The 22,037-nt window shown below is 35.4% G+C and overlaps 1 protein-coding gene across 1 annotated transcript in view; it reads right to left on the bottom strand.

The window, feature by feature from the left end:
* The window catches only part of LOC149554950 (MOB kinase activator-like 1A), a 59,915-nt gene that overhangs the window by 14,326 nt on the left and 23,552 nt on the right, over positions 1-22,037 (bottom strand). The window contains exons 3-6 of the mRNA XM_089828966.1: positions 16,772-16,880; positions 15,726-15,819; positions 14,233-14,366; positions 13,954-14,117 (exon numbers count right to left, since the gene is read on the bottom strand). Of these exons, the coding sequence (XP_089685092.1) occupies positions 13,954-14,117; positions 14,233-14,366; positions 15,726-15,819; positions 16,772-16,880 (501 nt within the window). The remainder of the gene's footprint in view (positions 1-13,953; positions 14,118-14,232; positions 14,367-15,725; positions 15,820-16,771; positions 16,881-22,037) is intronic.

A 22,037-nucleotide genomic window follows, 5' to 3' on the forward strand; every position in this document is an offset into this window, starting at 1 on the left:
AACCTTGAAATGAACAGAATTCCCCTCCCAATGAAGTTTCCACCCAAACTAAGCTGCAATAGCAAAAGCTATATCTTAGTCAATGCCCTCCTACTGTGTGAATCTTCGAGCTAACACTTTGACCTTGTATTTATCCAAAGTAACATATGCATTATATTGACCTTATAAACCCATTTGCAGCTAATAGGTTTTATCCAAAGTTGCATGGACATAGATAAGGATTTAAAAACGGGTACAGTATTGGGTACTAAATCAAATCGCATAATGTTCAGCATGGTTGGAAAATCAAGTTGTAGGCTCACATGGGTACAACATTCAGTGTGTATCTAGGCCATATGGGTTACATTTCCATATAGGATACGGGGATACATGTGCCCAAGGAGGGACAGAGGAGTTTCCGACAACTCTGGTTTTATCCCATGAGGAAGATCAAAAAGCACCCAAGTGTTATTCTTCAGAAAAATGCAGTATTCTACCTTCGTAGCCTTTTCCCACTCTAGAAGGCCTATAGCCTTTGAATATGTTTAAGGCTCATAGATATTTTAGATGGTAGCTAGAAGAGTGAAATTAAATGTGTTTTGTTGCTTGCACTTTCTATGAGATGATTTGCCCTCACTGAGTTCAAAATCATGAGAGCTCCTACAATATTAGTCCACCACCACTAAGGATGAAGGCTAGAAGTACAAACATTTGGCATAGGAGAAAGTGTTTCCCAAGGTAAGTGAACAAAATCATTTGCATGTAGATCCCAAGGAAAATTAGGCAGTGCTATAACATGACTAGTAGACCTCTCATCTTCAAAGTCAAAATGATTTGAGACCCTCCCATTAGGGGGGCTAAGAGGAAAGCTAACACCCATAAAGGAAGTCTTCACAGACTAGCAATAGACAGAAATGGATGAGTGGTCTAATCAACCACAACAACAAGACTAAATATGAGATGATCTGTCTCCACATCAATCAACTTGTATTTCTTGTGATTCTCGCTACAACAGTAACACAATTTTTTGGCTCTTGAAAACTAGCTTGGCACACTTGGCTTCTAGAATCCATACATGAGTTGTAGAACCAAAGACTTTCAGATGGCCCACCTTAGGCTTGCATCCTAACCGTGCTTCTTCAAGATTCATCTTTTTAATGACCTCTGTAGTTGACCACTTCAAAAGGTTGACTGCTCTATAAACTACTTCATCCCAATATTTCTTTAAGAACATTTCTACGTTTTCTGATAGAATGAGCCATTTCAGTAATGATGTGATTTCTACGTTCAATGACACCATTTTTTCTCAAGGTGGTATGGTGTGGTGAGTTGGCGCTTAATACCATGTCTAGCACAAAAAAGTAGAGAACTGAAATGAACAGAATTCCCCTCCCCCCTCCTCAATTATCTGACCTTACAATAACAATCCGAGAACCTAATTATTTCTCTAGCAATGCCTTATAATGTTAAAATGATAATGTTAAAATGTACTAGACACGTCTAATTTATTCATAAGAAAATAAACCCACATTTTTTTTACTAAGATTGTCAACAAATAATAAGTACTTGGACCCAATAACAAGAGTGTTCATTAGCACACAAATCGGTGTGTGTGAACAAATTGAAGCACCTTGGAGGCTTCCCAAGAATTGTCATCTAAGAATGGTGCCTAATTACTACTTCTCAACTTGAAAAGCTCCACAAATACCATGATTTTTGAGTTTGCATCTCAGATAGATCAGCAACAAAACCCTCCTGTGATAACTAACAAAGATAGTGCACATTCAAGTACCCATAATGCTAATGCCAAAGTTTGTTGATGGAAGTACTCTTTGCTTCCATGGTGTAATCTTGAGAATCACTGGAATCAGCAAGTCTATAGAGACCACGATCCTCAAGTCCCATAGTGACTATAGTGCAAGACTCTCAATCAACAATGCTACAGGTTGTGTACTAAAAACGATGTCCAATTGGGGAGAATGTCTCATGATCTAACGATCAGGCTAATTACTAACTAAAGGAGAAAATTAAGTTTCATGCTTGGAACATAGTATACATAAATAAATATTAAATTTCTCCCTCTAGAATTAATCTGCACTATCCAAAGATCATTGAATTAGAGAATGGTTCAAATTATGTGAACCAATCTTGATGATATGTAAAATGTCAGGAAGCCCCACAACTATATACCAAGCAAAAGACTTAACTAGATCTGCAATCCTTTCAATCATTAAAACATAGAAAGCAAATTCTTTTTTATTAGTGTGCTCAGTAACATTTGCTTTGGGTTGAGACCCCCCTTGCTTCTTTTGCTTAGAAGCCAATATAGTTACACTGAACATTATTTTTCTTCTTGCTGTCCTAAGAAGAACCAGAACCTTTCAATCAAGAAGATTGTGCCTTCCCTTTGTTCTTAGCTGAAGATTTTGTAGAGAATGCTTGCTATGTGGAGATTGAACTATAAGAATCTGTCTCAAGCTCTGATAACATGTAAGAATTTGTCTAAGGCAATGAATGCAATATCAAGATCTAGAAGCACAAGAGATAGCACAAAAGAGACGAGATGATCAAATGAGAATCTCAATAATGATCAAATGAGAATGGATAATAAGATATCCCATATTCAGATAATTGGACGAATACATCATAGAAGTGCCTAAATATAAAGGCAATCAAGATGACTAGGAGTTGGCAAAGAGATAATCATGACGACTAAGCACATGTCCACCAAGAGTGGATTATCCTCCATTGTTCATGAAAGTAAGTGCAACAATGAGAGGATAAGAATACAAAGGTGTATCTCATAAATAGAGGTAGTAGACAACATGTACTCAAATAAGATGCAAACTACTATGTTGTCAACATGACATTTCATATGAATATGCAAACTCCTAGGTGTCTACATTACAACTAATATGAAAAATGCATTAATCTAAGTAAACTTAAATGTAAATAGTAAATAATTATTTACACCAACCCCCCCCCCCCCCCCCCGAATGCACTTTTGCTCACAAAAGCTAGATAATAACGCAAGATGGGTCCTAGCTACTAGGCCATGTTAGTTACCCATGTACAAAATGCAAGTGCAAAAAAGAGGCAATGCAATCTCTCATAAAGCGGAGAAAGAGAGAAAAACTCATGGGACAAACCCTCCCCCAAAAAGAGAGATGAAAAAAAAAAAACCGAGAGGCATGGATGGATGGAGTGAACATGACCGCCGCCCCCCCCCCCCAATTACGACACACATCATGCATATACAAAAGAATATCCCTCCATAGGAAGGAAATAAGGAGAAATCAAATGCACCCATAGTAAATGAACTCCTGCAAGTATGTCAAGTGTTTGAAGACAAAAGGTAATCCAATGTCTACAAACAACATTTCTCCCCTTATGAAGAAGATTAACCAAATGCAAATACAAGAATGCTTCCCATTGTGGATAGGAAGATGGAAGGGGAATCCATTTGAAGTAGGAAGTCTCTGAAGTCTGAAGATGTGTCGCCATGTCTTTGATTGATGAAGATGCCACAAACCAATTAGGATCAAGCCCAAAAGAAGAAGGTGACAAACAAGGAACCAAGGTTGACTGAGCCATGTAAGAATCTAGCTCAAACTCCAAAGACAAAGTTGTCTCTGCAAAAGAAAAAGGAAGAGAACCAAAGTAGCCCCCCTTCAATGTAGAATCTACACCCATGAAAGATGCTCCTAGATCAATATAGAAGCTGCACCATGAGAAGTGAAAGATGTTTCTCCCTTTAGGAAGATATGGTGCCATAGGTGTACCCAATAATCTTCCCCAATCAATAGGAAGAAACCTCAAGATGTGTCTGAGGAAACTAAATAGGAATCTCCAACAATGAGTACGATCAACCATGCAATATGAAATCTCAAGTGAAGTGTGAGACTCATGAAACTCAATCTCCAAAGACTCATCTATCTTCTCTAAAGTGAAAGAGACCTACAACTTCTGTAAGAAAGGATCCACAATCATATCAAACTCGAAAGCAAGATCAAGTGGAGAATCATTAGGGTTAGAGTGTTCCCTCGCAACAATTGAATAAGGATCATCCTCAATAAAGAGAAGATGAATGTTATCAATATTGTCTCCCAAATACTCAATGTAAGACTCCACAAACAAACTTGCAATGTCTATCAAGAAGTCATCCCAAGGAGCTGTAATTGGAAGACAAGAAATATCCTGCTCTATTGAATCACAATCATCATCATCTTCTTCTTTTTCTGCAAGACCTGTGATGAACTTTAATGTATCATCATCATAGGGAATATTATTTGCATCACCAAGTGGAATGAGACACGCTGCAATAGGATTAGCTGGTACTAGAGGAATATTTGGATCTCCAAAATGTTCCCAAATAAGATTCCACCCTTGGAGAGGGGAATAATTATACATGACCGTACGGTAGACTGTATGATATGTAAAGGAATGAAGACTCTTACAAATGATACCTCTAATATGCTGATTTTTAGAATGCCATGCTTCTCTCTTGCAATGTGTCTTTGGCTCAGGTATGAGTCCATAAAGGTCGGCCAAGATCTTAAGAGATCTACACTATGTTATGATCCCCTTTACCCATAATGCATAGTTATCCATATTTAATTGCATGGCAATAGGATGTAGTGCCATGATTACATCAATAATTTAACTCCAAAATGCAATAAAGAATGAAAACCCCCCTTAACAGATGATTTTGGCACTTTATACTAGTGTGAGTACAATTGCCACTTGCTCAATTGGCTAAAGTGGACTTCTGATTATGATTATTACAACAACAAATATAAAGCAATGAAAGACTCAATATAATTAGGACACAAGATCTAAAGGATCCACAAACTACAAGTACCTATTGGTGCAAATAAGTATTTACTATTTACAATTTACTTAAGTTTACTTAGGATAATGCATTTTTATATTAGTTGTCATGTAGACACCTAGGAATATGCATAGTCATATGAGTTGTCTTGTTGACAACACAGGAGTTAGCAACTAATTAGAGCACATGGTGTCTACAACATCTCTTTATGAGATACACCTATGTAAACTTATCCTCTCATCATCACACAAACTCCTATGCTCAATGGAGGATAGTCCACTCTTAGTGGACATGTGCTTAATTGTGATGTTTATCTCTTTGCTGACTCCTAATCATTCTAGTTGCCTTTATATACAAGGCACTTCTAGTGTGTATTCATCTCATATATCATATCTAATTACCTCATATCCAATCATCTGATATCCATTCTCATTTGATCATCATTAGTCTCTCTTGTGCTATCTATTGAGCTTCTTGATCTTGGTGTTGAATTATTGCCTTAGGCAAATTCTTATAGTACCCAATAGGTCAAAATGAGACCAAATTGTGAAAGTACTATGTCTACTAATAATTTTTCCAAATTGATACCAGATCTGGAAAGTAGAGAAAAAAAAATGCACTTTAAAAAAAAATAGAACCTGAAAATGTGTCTGTATGAGCCCAAACAAAGCCTCTAAAATTGTAAAAATCAGGATTTGCGATTTTCAGAAAAATACAGTAACAGAGAACCCAAACAACCTAAGCCAATGTATATATTATTATATTATGAAATTATACCCCAAAACGAAAAAAATTACACGAAAAGAGGAGTTTGTATGAGAGAGATATCGTTGTTTGAAAATCACCTCTAATTATTTTTTCTGAATCACTGCCGCCGCACCTCCAAAATCCAAATGACTCTAGATTTCGCCTCAGATGTCTGACTTGGATGAAACAAGAGTCGATTTAGGGGTTTTTGGACCTTCTCAGTGTGATGTGAACATCTGATTTTCACCAACAAGTTCCAATCTTTAACTACAAAAGAAATCTCTCAAATTGCTATACAGTGAACGCTCCTTTGGCTATGATACCATGTAAGAATCTGCCTCAAGCTTTGATACCATGTACGGATTTGTCTAAGGCAATGAATGCAACACCAAGATCTAGAAGCACAAGAGATAACACAAAAGAGACAAGAGATGATCAAATGAGAATCTCAATAATTATCAAATGATAATGGATAATCAAATATCCCATATTCAGATAATTGGATGAATATATCTTAGAAGTGCCTGTATATAAAGACAATCAAGATGAGTAGAAGTCAACAAAGAGATAATCGTAACTAAGCACATGTCCACCAAGAGTGGATTATCCTCCATTGTGCATGAAAGTAAATGCAACAATGAGAGGATAAGAATACAAAAGTGTAGCTCATAAATAGATGTAGTAGACAACATGTGCTCAAATAAGATGCAAACTACTGTGTTGTCAACATGACAACTCACATGAATATGCAAAATCCTAGGTGTCTACATGACAAGTAATATGACAATACGCTAATCTAAGTAAACTTAAATAAAGTGTAAATAGTAAATAATTATTTACACCATGAACTAGTACTACTCCCAAACTATTGTTTGTAACAATCATGCTATAAAATTCTATTACAGAGATCGAAAAACTTCAAAACAACAATCAATTCAAGTATCGTTGAGCATTTTGATGAATTGCTCATTGGATTTTGGAAGACTTTTCAAAGTACTCAACACCATATCACCTTCTTCTATTGTTCTTCCAACTGCCTCAATCTAATCACAAATGTGCTTGATCTTTGTCAAATGATCCTACAAAGATGTTCTCTTGTCCATCATAATCAAAAAGAACATGTTATTCTCTTATTTGATGTCTCATTGAGATCCTTCAAATGCTTCTAGATCTCAACAACTGACTTGCCTAAAGACACTTGCTACACCTGTTCGTCAATGACTAAGAGATAAATGAGCATGATAGTTTCCCGGTTGAGTTCATCCCATTTGTCATGATCTTTTCCAGCAATGGTAAGACATGTAGTCATGCCTTGAAGAACTGCATCAAGACGCTGATACTCAAGGATAGTCAACATGCACTACTTCCAAGTGTTACAGCTTTTTTCCATTGAACTTTTGGCTGCTTTCAAACATAATATTGTTAATGATGGCATCGCGTACCTCGAGATCAAACTGGTTAAGGGAAATATTGCAGATTCAAAAACTAAAGAAATCCAAAAAAACTTAGGCATGAATCACAATGCACTATTGCAAAAAAAAATTAATCCACGGATCCCAAGGAAAAAATTTCAAGAAACAAAAACTCCAATATAGTAAAACTGTCCAAAAAAAAAATTCAAAACCCTAGGTCATCAAATAAATACAAGAGCATCAAATTCTTGAATTGATGTGTTGAGGCCATCAAACCCAGAGAAGTAAGAAACGGACGGTAAAATGCTCAAAAAAATATGAATGCCCTAGTTGTAGGCAAGAAATATGTGCCTTATCCACAAAATCTAATGTTTTCAAAACCCTAGACAAGTTGTTTTCTACAAAAAAAAGTACAAAACAAATGCGAGATGCAAATCATTCTTGAAATCATAGATGGAAACCCAAGTGTTTACGCATGAATGTTTATAGAGCAAATCTATGTTTATAGAGCAAATATGTGCATAAAAAATAGCTTTAGTAACACAACCTTGAATAAAAAAAATGTGGTCTCGTCTAAAACGTAGGTTGAAGAACTCAAAACCATGCACATAAATGGTCACAAGTAAACCAAATTTCACCAAACATAGGTCATGAATTTTTGCACAGCTGAAAAGAACACATTGCAAACAATTTTTGAGGTTGACCGACCCTAGAAAATGCAATTTGAACATAAAAATGTCTCACGCAATAAATCTAGTTGTTCAAACATAAAGCAAAAATGACTTAGAAAATGCTTATAATTTCTAAATACAAACTTTTGAAAAATCTTCACTTAAAACATTTCGACAAAAAAAAAATAGAGTTATAAAAAAATCACAAAAGTTTCTCCCACCTTAATACCATGCTCGGAAAAGAACTGGTAATTGCATTATATTATTAAGGAATGATAAAACATTTTATGAGCAATTACAAAGAATGGGTTCCTAAAAGAGACTATTGAATATTGATGTGAATTCCTAACTAAACGAAACTACTAGAGTGAAAACTAATTTTCACTATTAATATATGCAAGATGTTATTCTAACACCCTTCATTGAGGAACCTACTACCCAAACTTGTGTGGGCACATTTGTAGAATGATCAGTTGCCATGCAATGTTCCTTCACATTGTGTTGTTTCCATTGTTGAGGGCACTTCATCTTCTCCAATTGAGAACAATTCATCTACTATTGGTTCATCATTGGATTCAAGTTGTTCAATGCAACAAGTTCATGTTGATTGCCAAAAGATAGCTGCTTGAGACATTTCTATCAAACATCGTGTCCTTGTTTGTAGAGTCTCATTGCAGACTTAAAGGACACTACTGAGAACATTCATGTCCAGTTGCATGACAACTCATATAAAGTTGATTCTTTAACTGATTCAACGACACTTTTAGACCCTCTTGCCTTGTCTTTTCCTACATCTGCTTCTATATTGAAAGTTTCTACAGATTTATCTCTAAAATCATTCATGTAGACATCTTTTGCAAATACACCTAATTCTTCTTGGTCCAATTATCTATTGATGGAGAACACCATACATCCATGGTTCACATTGACATTGGTGTGGAGACATTTGAGCAACATTTGGAGGTTTTGTTATAGTATTTGGACTATGATTTGTATTGGTCTTTATCAAATTCTATATTGTCATCATCGTCATTGTGGCTGAGAACACTTGATTTGTTTGGGATATCTTTCAACATCGACATGAGGGCACTTGAGTAACACTCAAAGGCTTCATTCATCTTGTATTCACTTTCCTCATGTTTCTTTCAAAAATGGGAAGATAACTCACATACTTCTGTGGTTCTATTGCCTCCCAAGGGGAGGAATGTTGTTCATCAAGCTTGGATCAACTTTAGCATTCATTGTTAGACATCTTGCATTGCTATAGAAGATTCTAAATTGAGGGGGCTTGCATTGTATCACTCCTCTCATATAGGAACAATTTATTTCACATGGAGTTTTTATACTTATCGTCTTTTACACTCATTTAGGGGGAGTTTTGGGTAGGGTTTTCTCATCTTCTTTAGGAATGCATTGTACTTGGGTACCTTATTAGGTTTTGATGTCAGGACCCACTTTTTCCCTCACCTATTGTAAGCCCAACAAGGGTATTAGTGTATTAATGCTACTTAGACGTGACCTCTAAGGTGGTTTGCCTACGTGCTGGTAGGTAGATTGTCTTCTATATATATGTAACCCCTTTCTATTCATTTCTAGCTTACACTAATACACTACTCGTTCATTTCCCCTTCCATTTCTAAATGTTAGTTGTTTCCACCACACCTAGTATTTGTGACTAATCTCACAATGATAACCGAAACAAGGGTGCACTATGCAAGGGGTATGATTTGTGTCAGGGTGAACATTGTTTTCCTAAAGTAAAACCTATAATAATACCTTAGGGAAACCCCCTTGGTCTTGCAAAGGTCTTACCCCCTCAACAATTGGTCCTATGTTTACCTAAAAATAGCGTTGTAGTTATCTTCCCAGGTTTGACACCCCTAGCACTTGGGAGATCATCTAACCTTAGGGACTTGGGGTCTAGAACTCAAATCAACAACATGATGTTCCCCTTGGTGGACCCTATCTCCAAATCTTGTTTGTTGATTTATGGATCTGACTCATGGCAGCTTGGACCAATGCATGACATTGCATGGCTTACCAAACTGACAAAGCAAAACTGCTAATTTTAGAAGGAGATCCAAATCAAAACAATTGCATTATATACATGAATCATGAGTCAATGCAATGAAAAAAATCTAGAGGTGGTGTTTATGATTCATCCTATTCCTTTGGTCATGTTTATTGAACTATGTAAAATGGTCTCATATTCTTAAGAGAGACCACATCTACCAATTTATTATCTAGGCCCAGATATTTCAGGATTATAGAAACCAAGTTCCTTGATGCCCTTCAAAGCATCATTCTTATTCAAGCTCTAGGAAATCACCCAATCTGTTTGCAATCCTAAGAGATGACACCAAACAGCAAGTACACAGTTAGATCATAATTTAAAACCCTTATATGTTGATGTTAACAAATCATAAACCAAGGTGCCACAGCTGTACGGTCAGCTGACTCAAAAGTGTACAGCAGTTGGCAAAAGCGTTTGCAATGATCACAAGGCCAAAACAATGGTGTATTTAAAAGATCCCATGCTGAAAACAGCTGCTAATTATTGCCGATATACCCTAGAAAGTCAAAACATATGCAACTTGTCCCAACTGACTGGAATCTTCTAAAAGTGACTCCTAACTACTATTTGCTGATGTGGCATGTTGGTGTAATTAAATATTCCTCATTAAACTTTTCTTAAGATTGCTTAGGATAATGAATTGCATAACAGTTTGCAAATGAGCCACCTAAGAGTTTGCACCTATATTTTGTTGAGTAACATGGATCGTTTTATGCAAATGTAATAACAAATCTAGGATCAGAGATAGAGTTCAATTTCACTTAATCAGAAATGTATATGGTGATCCCAATTTGATTCAATAACAGTATATATGAGAATGGACTGTTGATACTGTATATTTTATATTAATGTGTGTGTGTGTGTGTGTGTATATATCACTGCTGCTAACACAATGATCTATTAATAAAGTTTGCTTGCTTAACTGCAGATATAAATATGAGAATTGCTGGACTTCACTTGGTGGATAATAATATGTAACGTGTGATTGATATGTTCTCCACAAAATGAAATTGCAATACACATATATATATCTGAATGAGAGATATGCCCATAGGGACATGTCTCTACGGGTCATAACTTGGTTATGCCCGATGTCTCTACGGACATGATCAATATATTAATTTCCTTATAATTATATTGTGTTAAGGGCCCGATTAGTTCTGGGCAAAACAAGGCACAATATACATATGTTAACTGTCTTAACTAAACAGTACTGCCGATAACTATGATATGCCAGTAACATATGTAACAGTAATACGATTGCTGGCCCGATAGGAACCATGAACCGGCACTCATATGACTGTTATTTGCCTGATACAGTGAGCCCATTCAGTGGCAATATTATACATGGGTAACTAGGACCCATCTTGCATTGTGAGTCAAAGTGCATTCCCCAAAGTTGTACTAAGGGGACTGTTAGTGTAATTAAATATTCCTAATTACACAATTCTTAAGCCTACTTAAGGATAATGTATTGCATAGTAGCTTGTATATGAGTGGTTCAGAGGCTAGTGGTCATCAATCATTCTCTTCATGAAACATCCTTGTGTCTCCTTTATCTTGTAACAACACCCTTAATCTCCTTTATTGGATCAATCACTCCTTGTACCCAACCCACTCTCAAGACCTATTAATGGTCACTCAACATCCTCACAACCACTAGGCTCCACATCTTTACAAATCCTCACTAACCATCACTCATTCCATGTACTCCCTTGATCGTGCTTTGATCATTACACAACCTCTATGTGACTGTCCACACAAACTCACAACTTCAACATAAACATTCCATGACATTTAAGCATCCCCATACACTCTAGGTTCCTTCGGATCTTCCCACACCCTTCTCTTTCCTAATCTATCAACAACAATATTTAGAACCACATAAAATTACCTGTTTGCTGCCTTCTTGGATGGACCTCTACACAGAAACTCGCAACTTCCGAACCAGGTCTTATTTCCTCAATCCAACCGTTGATTTTGGATGCAATTTGACCCCCAAGAACATATCAAAAAATTAGCAAAATCCAACAGTGGAATTGACAATTGTGGTCCCTGCACTGAAACTGAAAATTTTGACACAGCCATACAATCGCCTTCAACAAGTTGATCTCTTTCTTCAAACAAACACATACCATTTACTTTCTTGGTTCCCTGGAAAATTTTGATGGCATGTAATACACATAGATCCCCATCACCATGCCCAATATGGGGTCTTGTTGCATGTGGAAGTTGAAAGAAACTACATTTTATATGCCTCGGGTTCCTTGAACAAGGGTTTTAGACAGTTTTCAGTCCAAACCCAATATCTCTATAAATATCAAATGAAAATGGATGCCACAAAAATCAAATCAAAGCTATTTTAATTCGCTAACATGCCATAAGAATGTATCCTCAAAAAGAAACCATTTGCACTATCAATAAATGCTGGAAACAATGCCAGATAACTATCAAACACAAAGAATAGCAAGAAACCTTATTTGTATTGATCACAAAACTTCATACACCGATTCTTGTTGCCATTCTCGGGCTTCTGCATCTTTTATAGACTGCATAAGACTGTTTGAAACCAAACACCTACCCCAAACTACTTGAACCTGTTGTAAACTATCCCTTTTATTTGGTCTAATACATGAGTTTTATGTTGTTAAATTGACAATCAAGTTGTCAACTCAACCAACTTACATTCCCTTTATATTTTATTATTATTCATGTCTCTATGACATGAGAATGGTCATCCATGGACCATCTTTAAGAAAATTTTAATATATTAACCTCTAAACTACCTTTCAAACCCCACATTAGCCAAACTTGGCATTTTGACCAAAATGGTCTTCATTCAAATCTTCCATCTTCTTGGTATACCTTGACCTCTTGGTGCTCCTGCACCAATGAGACACCTAGGAGTTTGCAACTATATTTGCACATGGTGTAGGAAAAAGTCTGGTGATAGTTGTTATCATATTCCACATTGTGTAAGATCCACTTTTGGTATACATATCATATTATCATCCTCCACATGTTGTGTATACTTCATTGCTTAACGAAGGATGATCCACCTTTGGTGGAAGTGATAATTTATCTTCTCCTTATCATAGTCTCTTGTTGACTTTCCTATATAAGCAGGCCTATTATTTACATTTTAATTATGTCCATTATCAATAATATCATTATTGCATCATAATGTGATTGTCTTGTCGTTCTCTTGTGGTAGTTATCTTGATCTTTCATTTGGTCCAAGGGATGTTGTAGTCACCTAAAACTCTAACATGGCTAATCCAATGCAAAAATGGTTAGTTTTATTCCTCCCAAGTGTGACGTTCAGCTAGAGTTGACAAATGCAAAATGCTTAAATAGGAAAAAAAAATGAGAATTGATGTAGAAACTCTCAGATACGACATGGCGACAAAACAACAATATTTGCTTGAAAATCTAAATTTCCCTATCAATGGAATCTTGCATGAAATTTTAAAAAACCAGTGCAATTGTAATCCCATGATGGAATCACCCAAAATAGAAAACAGTGAATTAGATGCCCTAAATCGAAGCAATTGCTCAAATCTGAAAATTGGATGCAAATGGATTAGTTGAATGATGATCAAATGAGATACCAGGTGCTCCCTATATCATTGCCTTTTAAAATTGTTGCTCCAGAATTTATTAAAACTTCTTATTTTTGGCCCATGCTTTTGAAAAAGTATTCAAAAATACTTTTTATTTATTTTTTAATATCAGCATTTATAAAACACTTTATTTTGAAGTGTTGAAGAACACCTTTAATAATATTATTAATAAGTTGCCTCCTTTAATTAGAAATTATTGGGCCCAACGTAAACTAGCAATATTTTATGATTTATTTTAGAGAAAAAAAAAACATGAAACCATACTACATGGGAAGGTGCTTAATCCATTATGAGATTTACTTTATTATTACAGTATTAATTCAAGTTGCCTTGATCTGACCATTACATATTAAGCAATGGCATTGAAACGCAAGAATCATAATAGAGAAAGTAAGCCCTCTAAACACTTCAAACTGTATAAATCAAAAGAAAACATGCCATGGGCTGATATTAGCTCCAATTAAGTAAACCATCTAACTAAAAACAGGAACTATTCTTCCATTTTTCAAATGACCATAATAACAGAAGCCTTCAATCCATTGAAAAATAAATATTAAAATTTAGCTGCACTGCACAAAAATAAAGTAAGTAAACAAAGAACATGAATAAAACTTACAAATGTGAAAAGGCTGAAATGTTTGAAGCAGGTATTGAGATGTGCTTCTTCTTTCAGACTGACTATCTTCTGGAAGTGGGAGTGGTAGATATGTGCATATACACGGAAAAGTCGCTTGAATATTGTTTTAACAACATCTCTGAAGTTTGAAGGAAATGGTGTACCTATTTAATAAATGAGAAATATGAGAGTGGCTCTATAACAGTGAATTCAAGATAGGCAAGATTAAAACATGTACGAGATTTCATAAGGGAGCTGATAAATAAGAGCACCTATTACCTAGTCTTTGAGGAAAAATTGATTCATCATCAAGCTGAGCCTCAATCCAGTCCATTAAATATTCTACATACTTTGGTGCTGATACCTCTATAGGTTTCTTTATTTGAACACCATCTGCCCATCGGTACTCATACCTATTTAGTACAGCATTAAAAATGATCAGCTACAGAAGGGACTAGACTCCAACAGGAAATTCATCATAAAGGTGCCATTCATATCTTCTAATCATCACTCTGCTGAACACAAATGTCTTTCATGCCACACAAAAAAATAAATTGCAATAAAACCATTCAAAGAATTCTATTAATTAATCAGTGATTAAAAATGTGTTATATTTCTTACAGTTACTAAGTTAATAGTAAATGAGATCTGTTATCATCATTCGTGAATGAATATCATCCAATTCCTATTAAAAAGATTTTTTATGGTTAAGTGATCAGATATATAGAAGTCTAAATTAAAGATCAAAGAAACCGTTTTGAAGATAAAAAATACCTGTCGGGAAAGGATATCTAATATATTTTATATAATTAAAAAGATGGTAAAGCTTTGATAGAATTGTAATCTTCTGTTCCCATTCAATCTTTTAATATAATCTCCTTTTGGGCTAATTAATTAACCCACCTCCTTTTTCCTTCAGTAATTAACCAACCTAGCTGATATTAGTCACTTTCCTGGTTAGCATCTCTTCCTTCCCTCAATTTCTACTCTCTCAATATATAATTGCATTTAAAAGACCACAATATAAGTACAAACTCCATCAACCCATTACTTAAAGCATAAAAATAGCTTCTTCAGAAGATATATTATGGTTATTGTGGGATGTAAGAAATTAGAATAATTGAATGTCTGCAAGCAATCAAGTTTAATTGCATCTGTGTGCAGAACCAAAACCTTACTGGAACATGATTCTCATATACCCGTGTGTCTTTATTTCTGACATTGTCCAGCATAAGGTGTCATCTCATCTTATCTCCGATCTTTTCTGTTATTATAAGTGGAATGTAATTGAATGAAATTCCTTTATTTTTCCTGAGAACGTATTGAAAGTGAAGGCTATAACTATAACGCGTTCTGATAAACCTACAAACATAGGTAGCTGACAAAAGCTTGGCATAAAGTACTGAGAAAAAATTCTAAAGAACCCCTGTCAACAACTTGTATCAATGTTTACAATTTGAGGCTTCCACCTGTTCTTCCAATTTCTTAAAGTGGCACTTATAAAATGATTTAAATTCATCTACCCTCTCATCTCTCATTATTTATAGTTCTCTTTCTTCCTGCTTACATTCAAATGTTTTCTCATGACCACTACTTAGTTTGTTATCTTGAACAGCCATCTCTGCATTTATTAAATTTCACACCCTGAAAAATGCTTTTATAGAGTATGTTGTTACCAATAAAGTCTCCATTAAATATTGAAAGTAACATACACCAACATTGTAATACTAGCATGTACAATAAAGAATCATAAAAGCCTATATGACAAATACTTTGGCCCGGCAGACATCGTTGGGCAGTTTTCTGGTGTACAAAACTCTGTCAAGGTGCCATAAAGCAGATTCACCTGGTTGAAGAAGTCCACCGCTGCATTGAATAAATAAAGAAAATATCGGTAAGATGATATTACTAACTCCAGCCAAAATTTAGTAATTACTAGCTTCTTCAACAAAATTTGTTGTTTCCAGAATATTCAAGAAAACAGTTCATTTCCTAGCTATACTGCCAGTATATGTGAACAAACCTAACAAAGTTACTTCAAAATTAATTCATGCAATATGTTATTATTAAAACTTTTATCATAGAATCATTCATTCTCTATTTCTAACTGTGCATAGTCTGAAGCTCATATATTCAGATATTAATACGCTGATGTATTTGTTTGGTATTGACTCAGGGCTTCAGTGGCTTAATTTTTTCCTATTAGTAGGATTGTGAATGGATTTGATGTGGAATCAAATAAGGGCAAGGCATTCTCTTTTAACGTTTCCTCTGCATGCACTTCTATTATCCCCTATCACTCCTCACTTACATGAAACTTGACCACTCAGCGGACTTAGGTAAAAGTAAAACAGCTTGATGCTTGAGTAGCTGATGCCATTATTATCTACTCTTCTCACAACATTGCAAAAGGTAAAGATAGACTTTGGTAGAACTCATGGCCATAATAGAAGTAACTAATATAATCACAAATTTTGTTTCATTGACTGGAATCAACAAGTAAAACCCTTCATGTCTTTAATGATACTAATTCGACACATACAAAAAGCAACAAACATTATACACAAACCTGTTTATTCCGCTTGTCCTACATATGCATTATTGATTTAATACTAGGAAATAAAATCTACAAACACTGAAAATTAGCTGTGTTTCTGTCACTTTGTGATCCTTAGTTTTCATATTATTGCATACTTACAGTGTGTGGGTGTGTGTGGATGTGTGTGGGTGTGGGTGTGGGTGTGTGTGGGTGTGTGTGGGTGTGTGTGTGTGTGTGTGTGTGTGAGAGAGAGAGAGAGATAGCAGGAAAAAGATATACTATTGACAGCCAACCACTCATTTAGATCCTCTCCCGGAGGAAGTCGAACTGCCTCCCTTAAGTTTCCACTACCCAAAGTAGCATCAATGTGCTTACGAAGTTGTGCACCCTGTAGGGATAATCGAAATTAGTTAGTATTTTGACTCGTAACAATTTCTTATGTTGGAAACTAGGTTGCACTCTACAAAAATTAAATATTGTAATTCATTGAGGAAAATAATAGTATTTCCATTCAACAAGCAGATACATTGAAGTCTCAAAATCTATAATTATGTTGCAAGTACTGAAAAAAATAGAATAATTACAAAGCTCATGGATAGTTGAGACTTATGGACTGTCCTTGCACTCAAAAAAAGACATACATCAACATGCTCAAGGCACTAAATCTAAAACTGGAGGCTACTATTACATTATGAAAAAGGTTAAAGCCAAAAGCCTCCAATAAAGAATAATTTAAAATGTGTACAGGCTTACATAACAAAATTCACAAAAACTTCCCCAATTCGCTTCAAAATTTCTATGCAAATTTGATTATTCCCTTTAAACTGTTTATTTTCTTTTTTAAGTGACGATGACATTTAAGAATCATTTTCTACTGGAAGTTCCTAGTAAAACGAATGAATTTGGCATCTGATAATTTAAAAGAATTTATCTAAGTAGATAGATTCAATTGCACCAATCTGAATACTACTTCATTGTGATTATTTCATCACCAAATGTGGCTTTCAGTATAAGGGCATAACATTAGAAAAGCAATCTTTCCCCAATTGCTGTTGAAATATGAAAACCTCCTCACTATAAGTATAAACCCTTACTACCATCGTGGTTATACTCTGACTTGAATTGTCTCACTGCACGGAATATTAGAGTATTAATCTTTTAAAAAAATCAATTAAGTTACTACCCTTTCCCATAATGAAGTGTTGCAGTGTTGTGCAGAGCAAAACAATCGTGTCCAACTCTTTTTAACTTTTAAATTTTTTTAACTGCCAGCCGTTTTCAAGGAGAACTATCTTGGTTTGATTCACACTAGAATATTGAAATGTTTTGAAAACTAAAGAAGACATATGCCATTATAGAAAAAGAGAATATAAAGAACTGTCTTGAACGCTCTAAGGCCTGGACATATCTTGAAATTCAATGTGAATTACTCATAGAATACCAATATCTGACAGTAACAGTTCTCACCACAGAGAGTGTTCACATGTCCACATTTATGGACACATGTTCAAAGAAAATTTGATGATATGCACACATTCTGAAAAACTGGAATGTCCCCTACTAGAGACTGCCTGTTTAACATGCATCATTATACATTGTTAGGTAACATTATGCCTTAATTAATTTAATAATTAGTAAATTTGTTCATTATACAATCCATAACAGTTACCATAGTTGAAATCTCAGTCTCGGCAATATCTCGGCCTACCCAAAAAAATCAAAATCTCAGAATCACCAAAAACTCGATGAAAAAATTGGCAATAAATCAGCACTTTTATCAAACATTTGAAAATATATAATTTCTTAAAATAATCTTAAAAACACACACATATACACCTAATTTGTAGAGCATATAGTAATTTGAGATATCCACCATATATTAATCAAAGTTTTGACATAAATGCACAAGAATTTGTCAATTAGAACATTAGCATATTAACATGGAGGAGCAACCAAATACGAAGCAGCCAAAAACAATCTGCAGCCCAAAATGGTAACCACCAAAAACACTTCAGCTCTACCAAAACCGATGGCCAAACACTTCAGCTCTGCCAAATAGTAAAATACGATATCGTGCAATTCTCCCAGTGCCAAGGATGAGCAGTCAAAAGTACAAAACAGATAAAAGAGAACCTAAAAAGTTTGACCTTTAAAAAGGACGGAAACTTGAAACCTACAAACATCGATTATTTTAACTTAAATTTGTTTTTGGACTTCAGCAGCAATAAAATAAAGCATATCTCGTGGTTTTTGGCGATATTAAGTGGTTAAAATCACTACACGATAATGAATATAGCCTTGCAGATATTAATTGCGCTAATATCGTTTGCCTTCCTCTATCGCTATTTTCCAGATAGCACAGATATTTTCAACTATGATAGTTACATTTAAACCTCACCCTTACTTCTTTCCTGACCCTATTGGATGATGGGGAATTACTGATATTGGGTGCTTGAAACCACCTCCACAACTAAGCCCTAGGGTTTCATAAACACCCGTCAATAAGACCACTTGCGAGTCACCTAATTTGGGATGGAACTACTCACCTCCCCCTATACAAACCAACCTACCCTTCCAAAGGCATTAGCCAAAGATTTAAGGCTAGGTCATCATAACAATCTTTAATGTATTATAAATGTATGTGTTTTCATATGTGTGTGTGTGTGTCTTATGTATTAATAATTACACATGTTTTCACGCATATATATAATTCTCATTATTTATATATATATATATATATATATATTTATTTATTTATTTATTTATATATATATATATATATATATATTTATTTATATATATATATATATATATATATATATTTATATATATATATATATATATATATATATACATACATATACATATATATATATATGAATAATTCTGATTCCATAAGTATTAGCAGATATAAATGTGTATATATATATAAAGTATGAATAATTCTGATTTCATAATTATTAGCAGATAGATTATTTATATATATATATATATAGAGAGAGAGAGAGAGAGAGAGATTTTATAATGATTCTTAGCATAGATGGAAAAACTGTAGGAATCGCCTCAGAATTGGAAGGAGTAGCAAGTCCGTGAGTGAGCTGAGTGTACTCACCATGGACTCGAGAGCCGAGTACTCAACTCAGACTCCTGATTATTTCTCAAGACGCGCCCAAGTCCAACATCAGGACTCCCGAGTCCTACAGATGGACTCTCACTGCAGACTAAAAATGTCCAGTCAACTTTAAAATTTGGTTTTTTAATCTTTTCTTCTCATTTGTTATTTGTTATTGCTCAAAACAGGTCTATAAGGTGTAATGTTTCAAAATGGCTCTTATGTTCTCTATATGCATTAATTTTTTTATTTTATTGTTTATGTCTAAAATTACAGTTTTTTTCTTAAATCTTTGCAAAGTCCTTTCGCAAGTTGAGTCCGAGTCCAAAACCAAGTCCAATTTTTTGGGCTGCCAAGTCCAAGTTTTCCAATTATAATTCTTAGTCCTACTAAAATCAAATATTACGATATGATTCACCTCCTTTAATATTTATAATTTATACATAATAATTCCTAATCATGCATTTTTTATGTATATGATCAATATCAAATATATATTTAATAATCCTTATTCCATGATCTCATTGTATTATTCATCCTTCGATGGCATCTCCAGTTCAATGATGATTTTAGTGATGTGAATTAAATGACTTCTTAAATGAATCACCCTTCATGAGGAGTTGCAATGGATGGGACATGCCTCTTGTCCATTGTTTATCTTTCATAACAATTTCTAAATGCACTTTCCAAGAATGAATCCTAATCCCTGTTAATTATATTAGTTGTTTGTAATATTACTTCTCAAATAATAGTGTATTCCTTACCCACTATTCATCCCTGCCCAAGGTGATGATACTTTAATACACGTTATCAATACCTTTCTCAATTCTCAACTAATCATCTGTTTATTGTCTAACAATGTATTGCCATTGTCTTTCATACCAAAATATTATAAAATATTTTCTTGTCCTTTTGAATTCCTAAATGGTTGAGTGTCGTCGGTAGAAATTGTGTATCGGCCGACAGGTCCCTTCGGAAAGGAAATTGTGTATCAGCCGACGGGTCCCTTCGGAAAGGAAATTGTGTATCGGCCGACGGGTCCCTTCGGAAAGGAAATTGTGTATCAACCGATGGGTCCCTTCGGGAAGGAAATTGTGTATCAGCCGACGGGTCCCTTCGGAAAGGTTTTTTTTATGTAGCGACATGTTTTATGTGGCCGACGGACTCCTTCGAGAATGTTCTTCGGAAAGTATTTATAACCCCTTCGGGAAGCATTGTAATGATCTTATCTTATCATCCAAGCATAATGTAATATCTTGGCATATGCGAATAATAAGAAGAGTTCTGCTGTTTGAGTTCGTGTTCATTATCTGTGTGCAATTCTTAATTAACCTATGCGGTAAACATTTGGCGTCGTTGCCCGATGGACTTGGTACGGTGACAGGCAAATGAAGATTAAATGCCGAATCAGTTGAACAAGAATAAGAATAAATTGAAGGAAACGGATGAATTACGCGCAGCACAGGAAAACTTAATTTTGGCACAACAGGCTGAACGCAGACGGAGATTTCAGCAAGTTACCGACGGACACAAAAGCACTGAAAAATTGTTGGAAGAGACTCGACAATGGCTCGATTTGGTGGAAGAAGCGAGGGAGGAGTTTCTGAACCTGCATACGCCATGGGAAGAGAATCCTGACGGAAGGAGATCGACTCACACGGCTCGAAGTGCCGAAGGAGCACGAGCGTGGAGTGACCTCTTCGTCCGAGATATACTTCCGGAACGAACAGCTTCTGTTGACGAACCCTCTTCTTCACCAAACAGCGCGGAAGCTGAAAGCAGCGCGGGTGTTGCAAACAGCGCAAGTGTTGAAAACAGCACGGAAGCCGAAAACAGCACAGGTGTTGAAAACAGCGCGAAAGCCGAAAACAGCACGAGTGTGCGGAACAATGCAAGTGTGCAGAACAACGCGGGTGTCCAGAACAGCACGGGTGTTGAAAATAGCGCAGGTGTGCAGAACAGCACGAGTGTCCAGAACAGCGCGAGTGTTGGAAACAACGCAGGTGTGCCGAACAGCACGGGTGTTCAAAACAACGCAGGAGCTTAGAAAAGCGCAAGTGCTCAAAATAGCGCAAGAGTGCAAAACAACGCAAGTACACAACAAAACCCTCAACATACAGTAATAATGGCAGGTCCAAAAGAAAAGTTGCCTAAATTTGATGGTGAAGCAACTGCCGATCCGATTCGATATTGTAAAACATGTGAAACGATCTAGAGGGCAAATGGCATAACAGATACAAACGAATGGATCCGACAATTTCCCGCTACCCTACAGGGTGTTGCGATTGATTGGTTTACTAATACTGATCCACAAAAGTTAAACAGTTGGGATAACATTAAGAAGGAGTTCATCGCAGAATTTCAACTTCTGCGTGACGATAATGAAATTGTAGCGGAGATATTCAATACCAAGCAAAAGAAGAATGAAACAGT

The sequence above is a fragment of the Cupressus sempervirens genome, chromosome 5, assembly GCF_028749045.1.
Source record: "Cupressus sempervirens isolate cs-2001-9-10 chromosome 5, ASM2874904v1, whole genome shotgun sequence".
NCBI classification, from domain to species: Eukaryota; Viridiplantae; Streptophyta; class Pinopsida; order Cupressales; family Cupressaceae; genus Cupressus; species Cupressus sempervirens.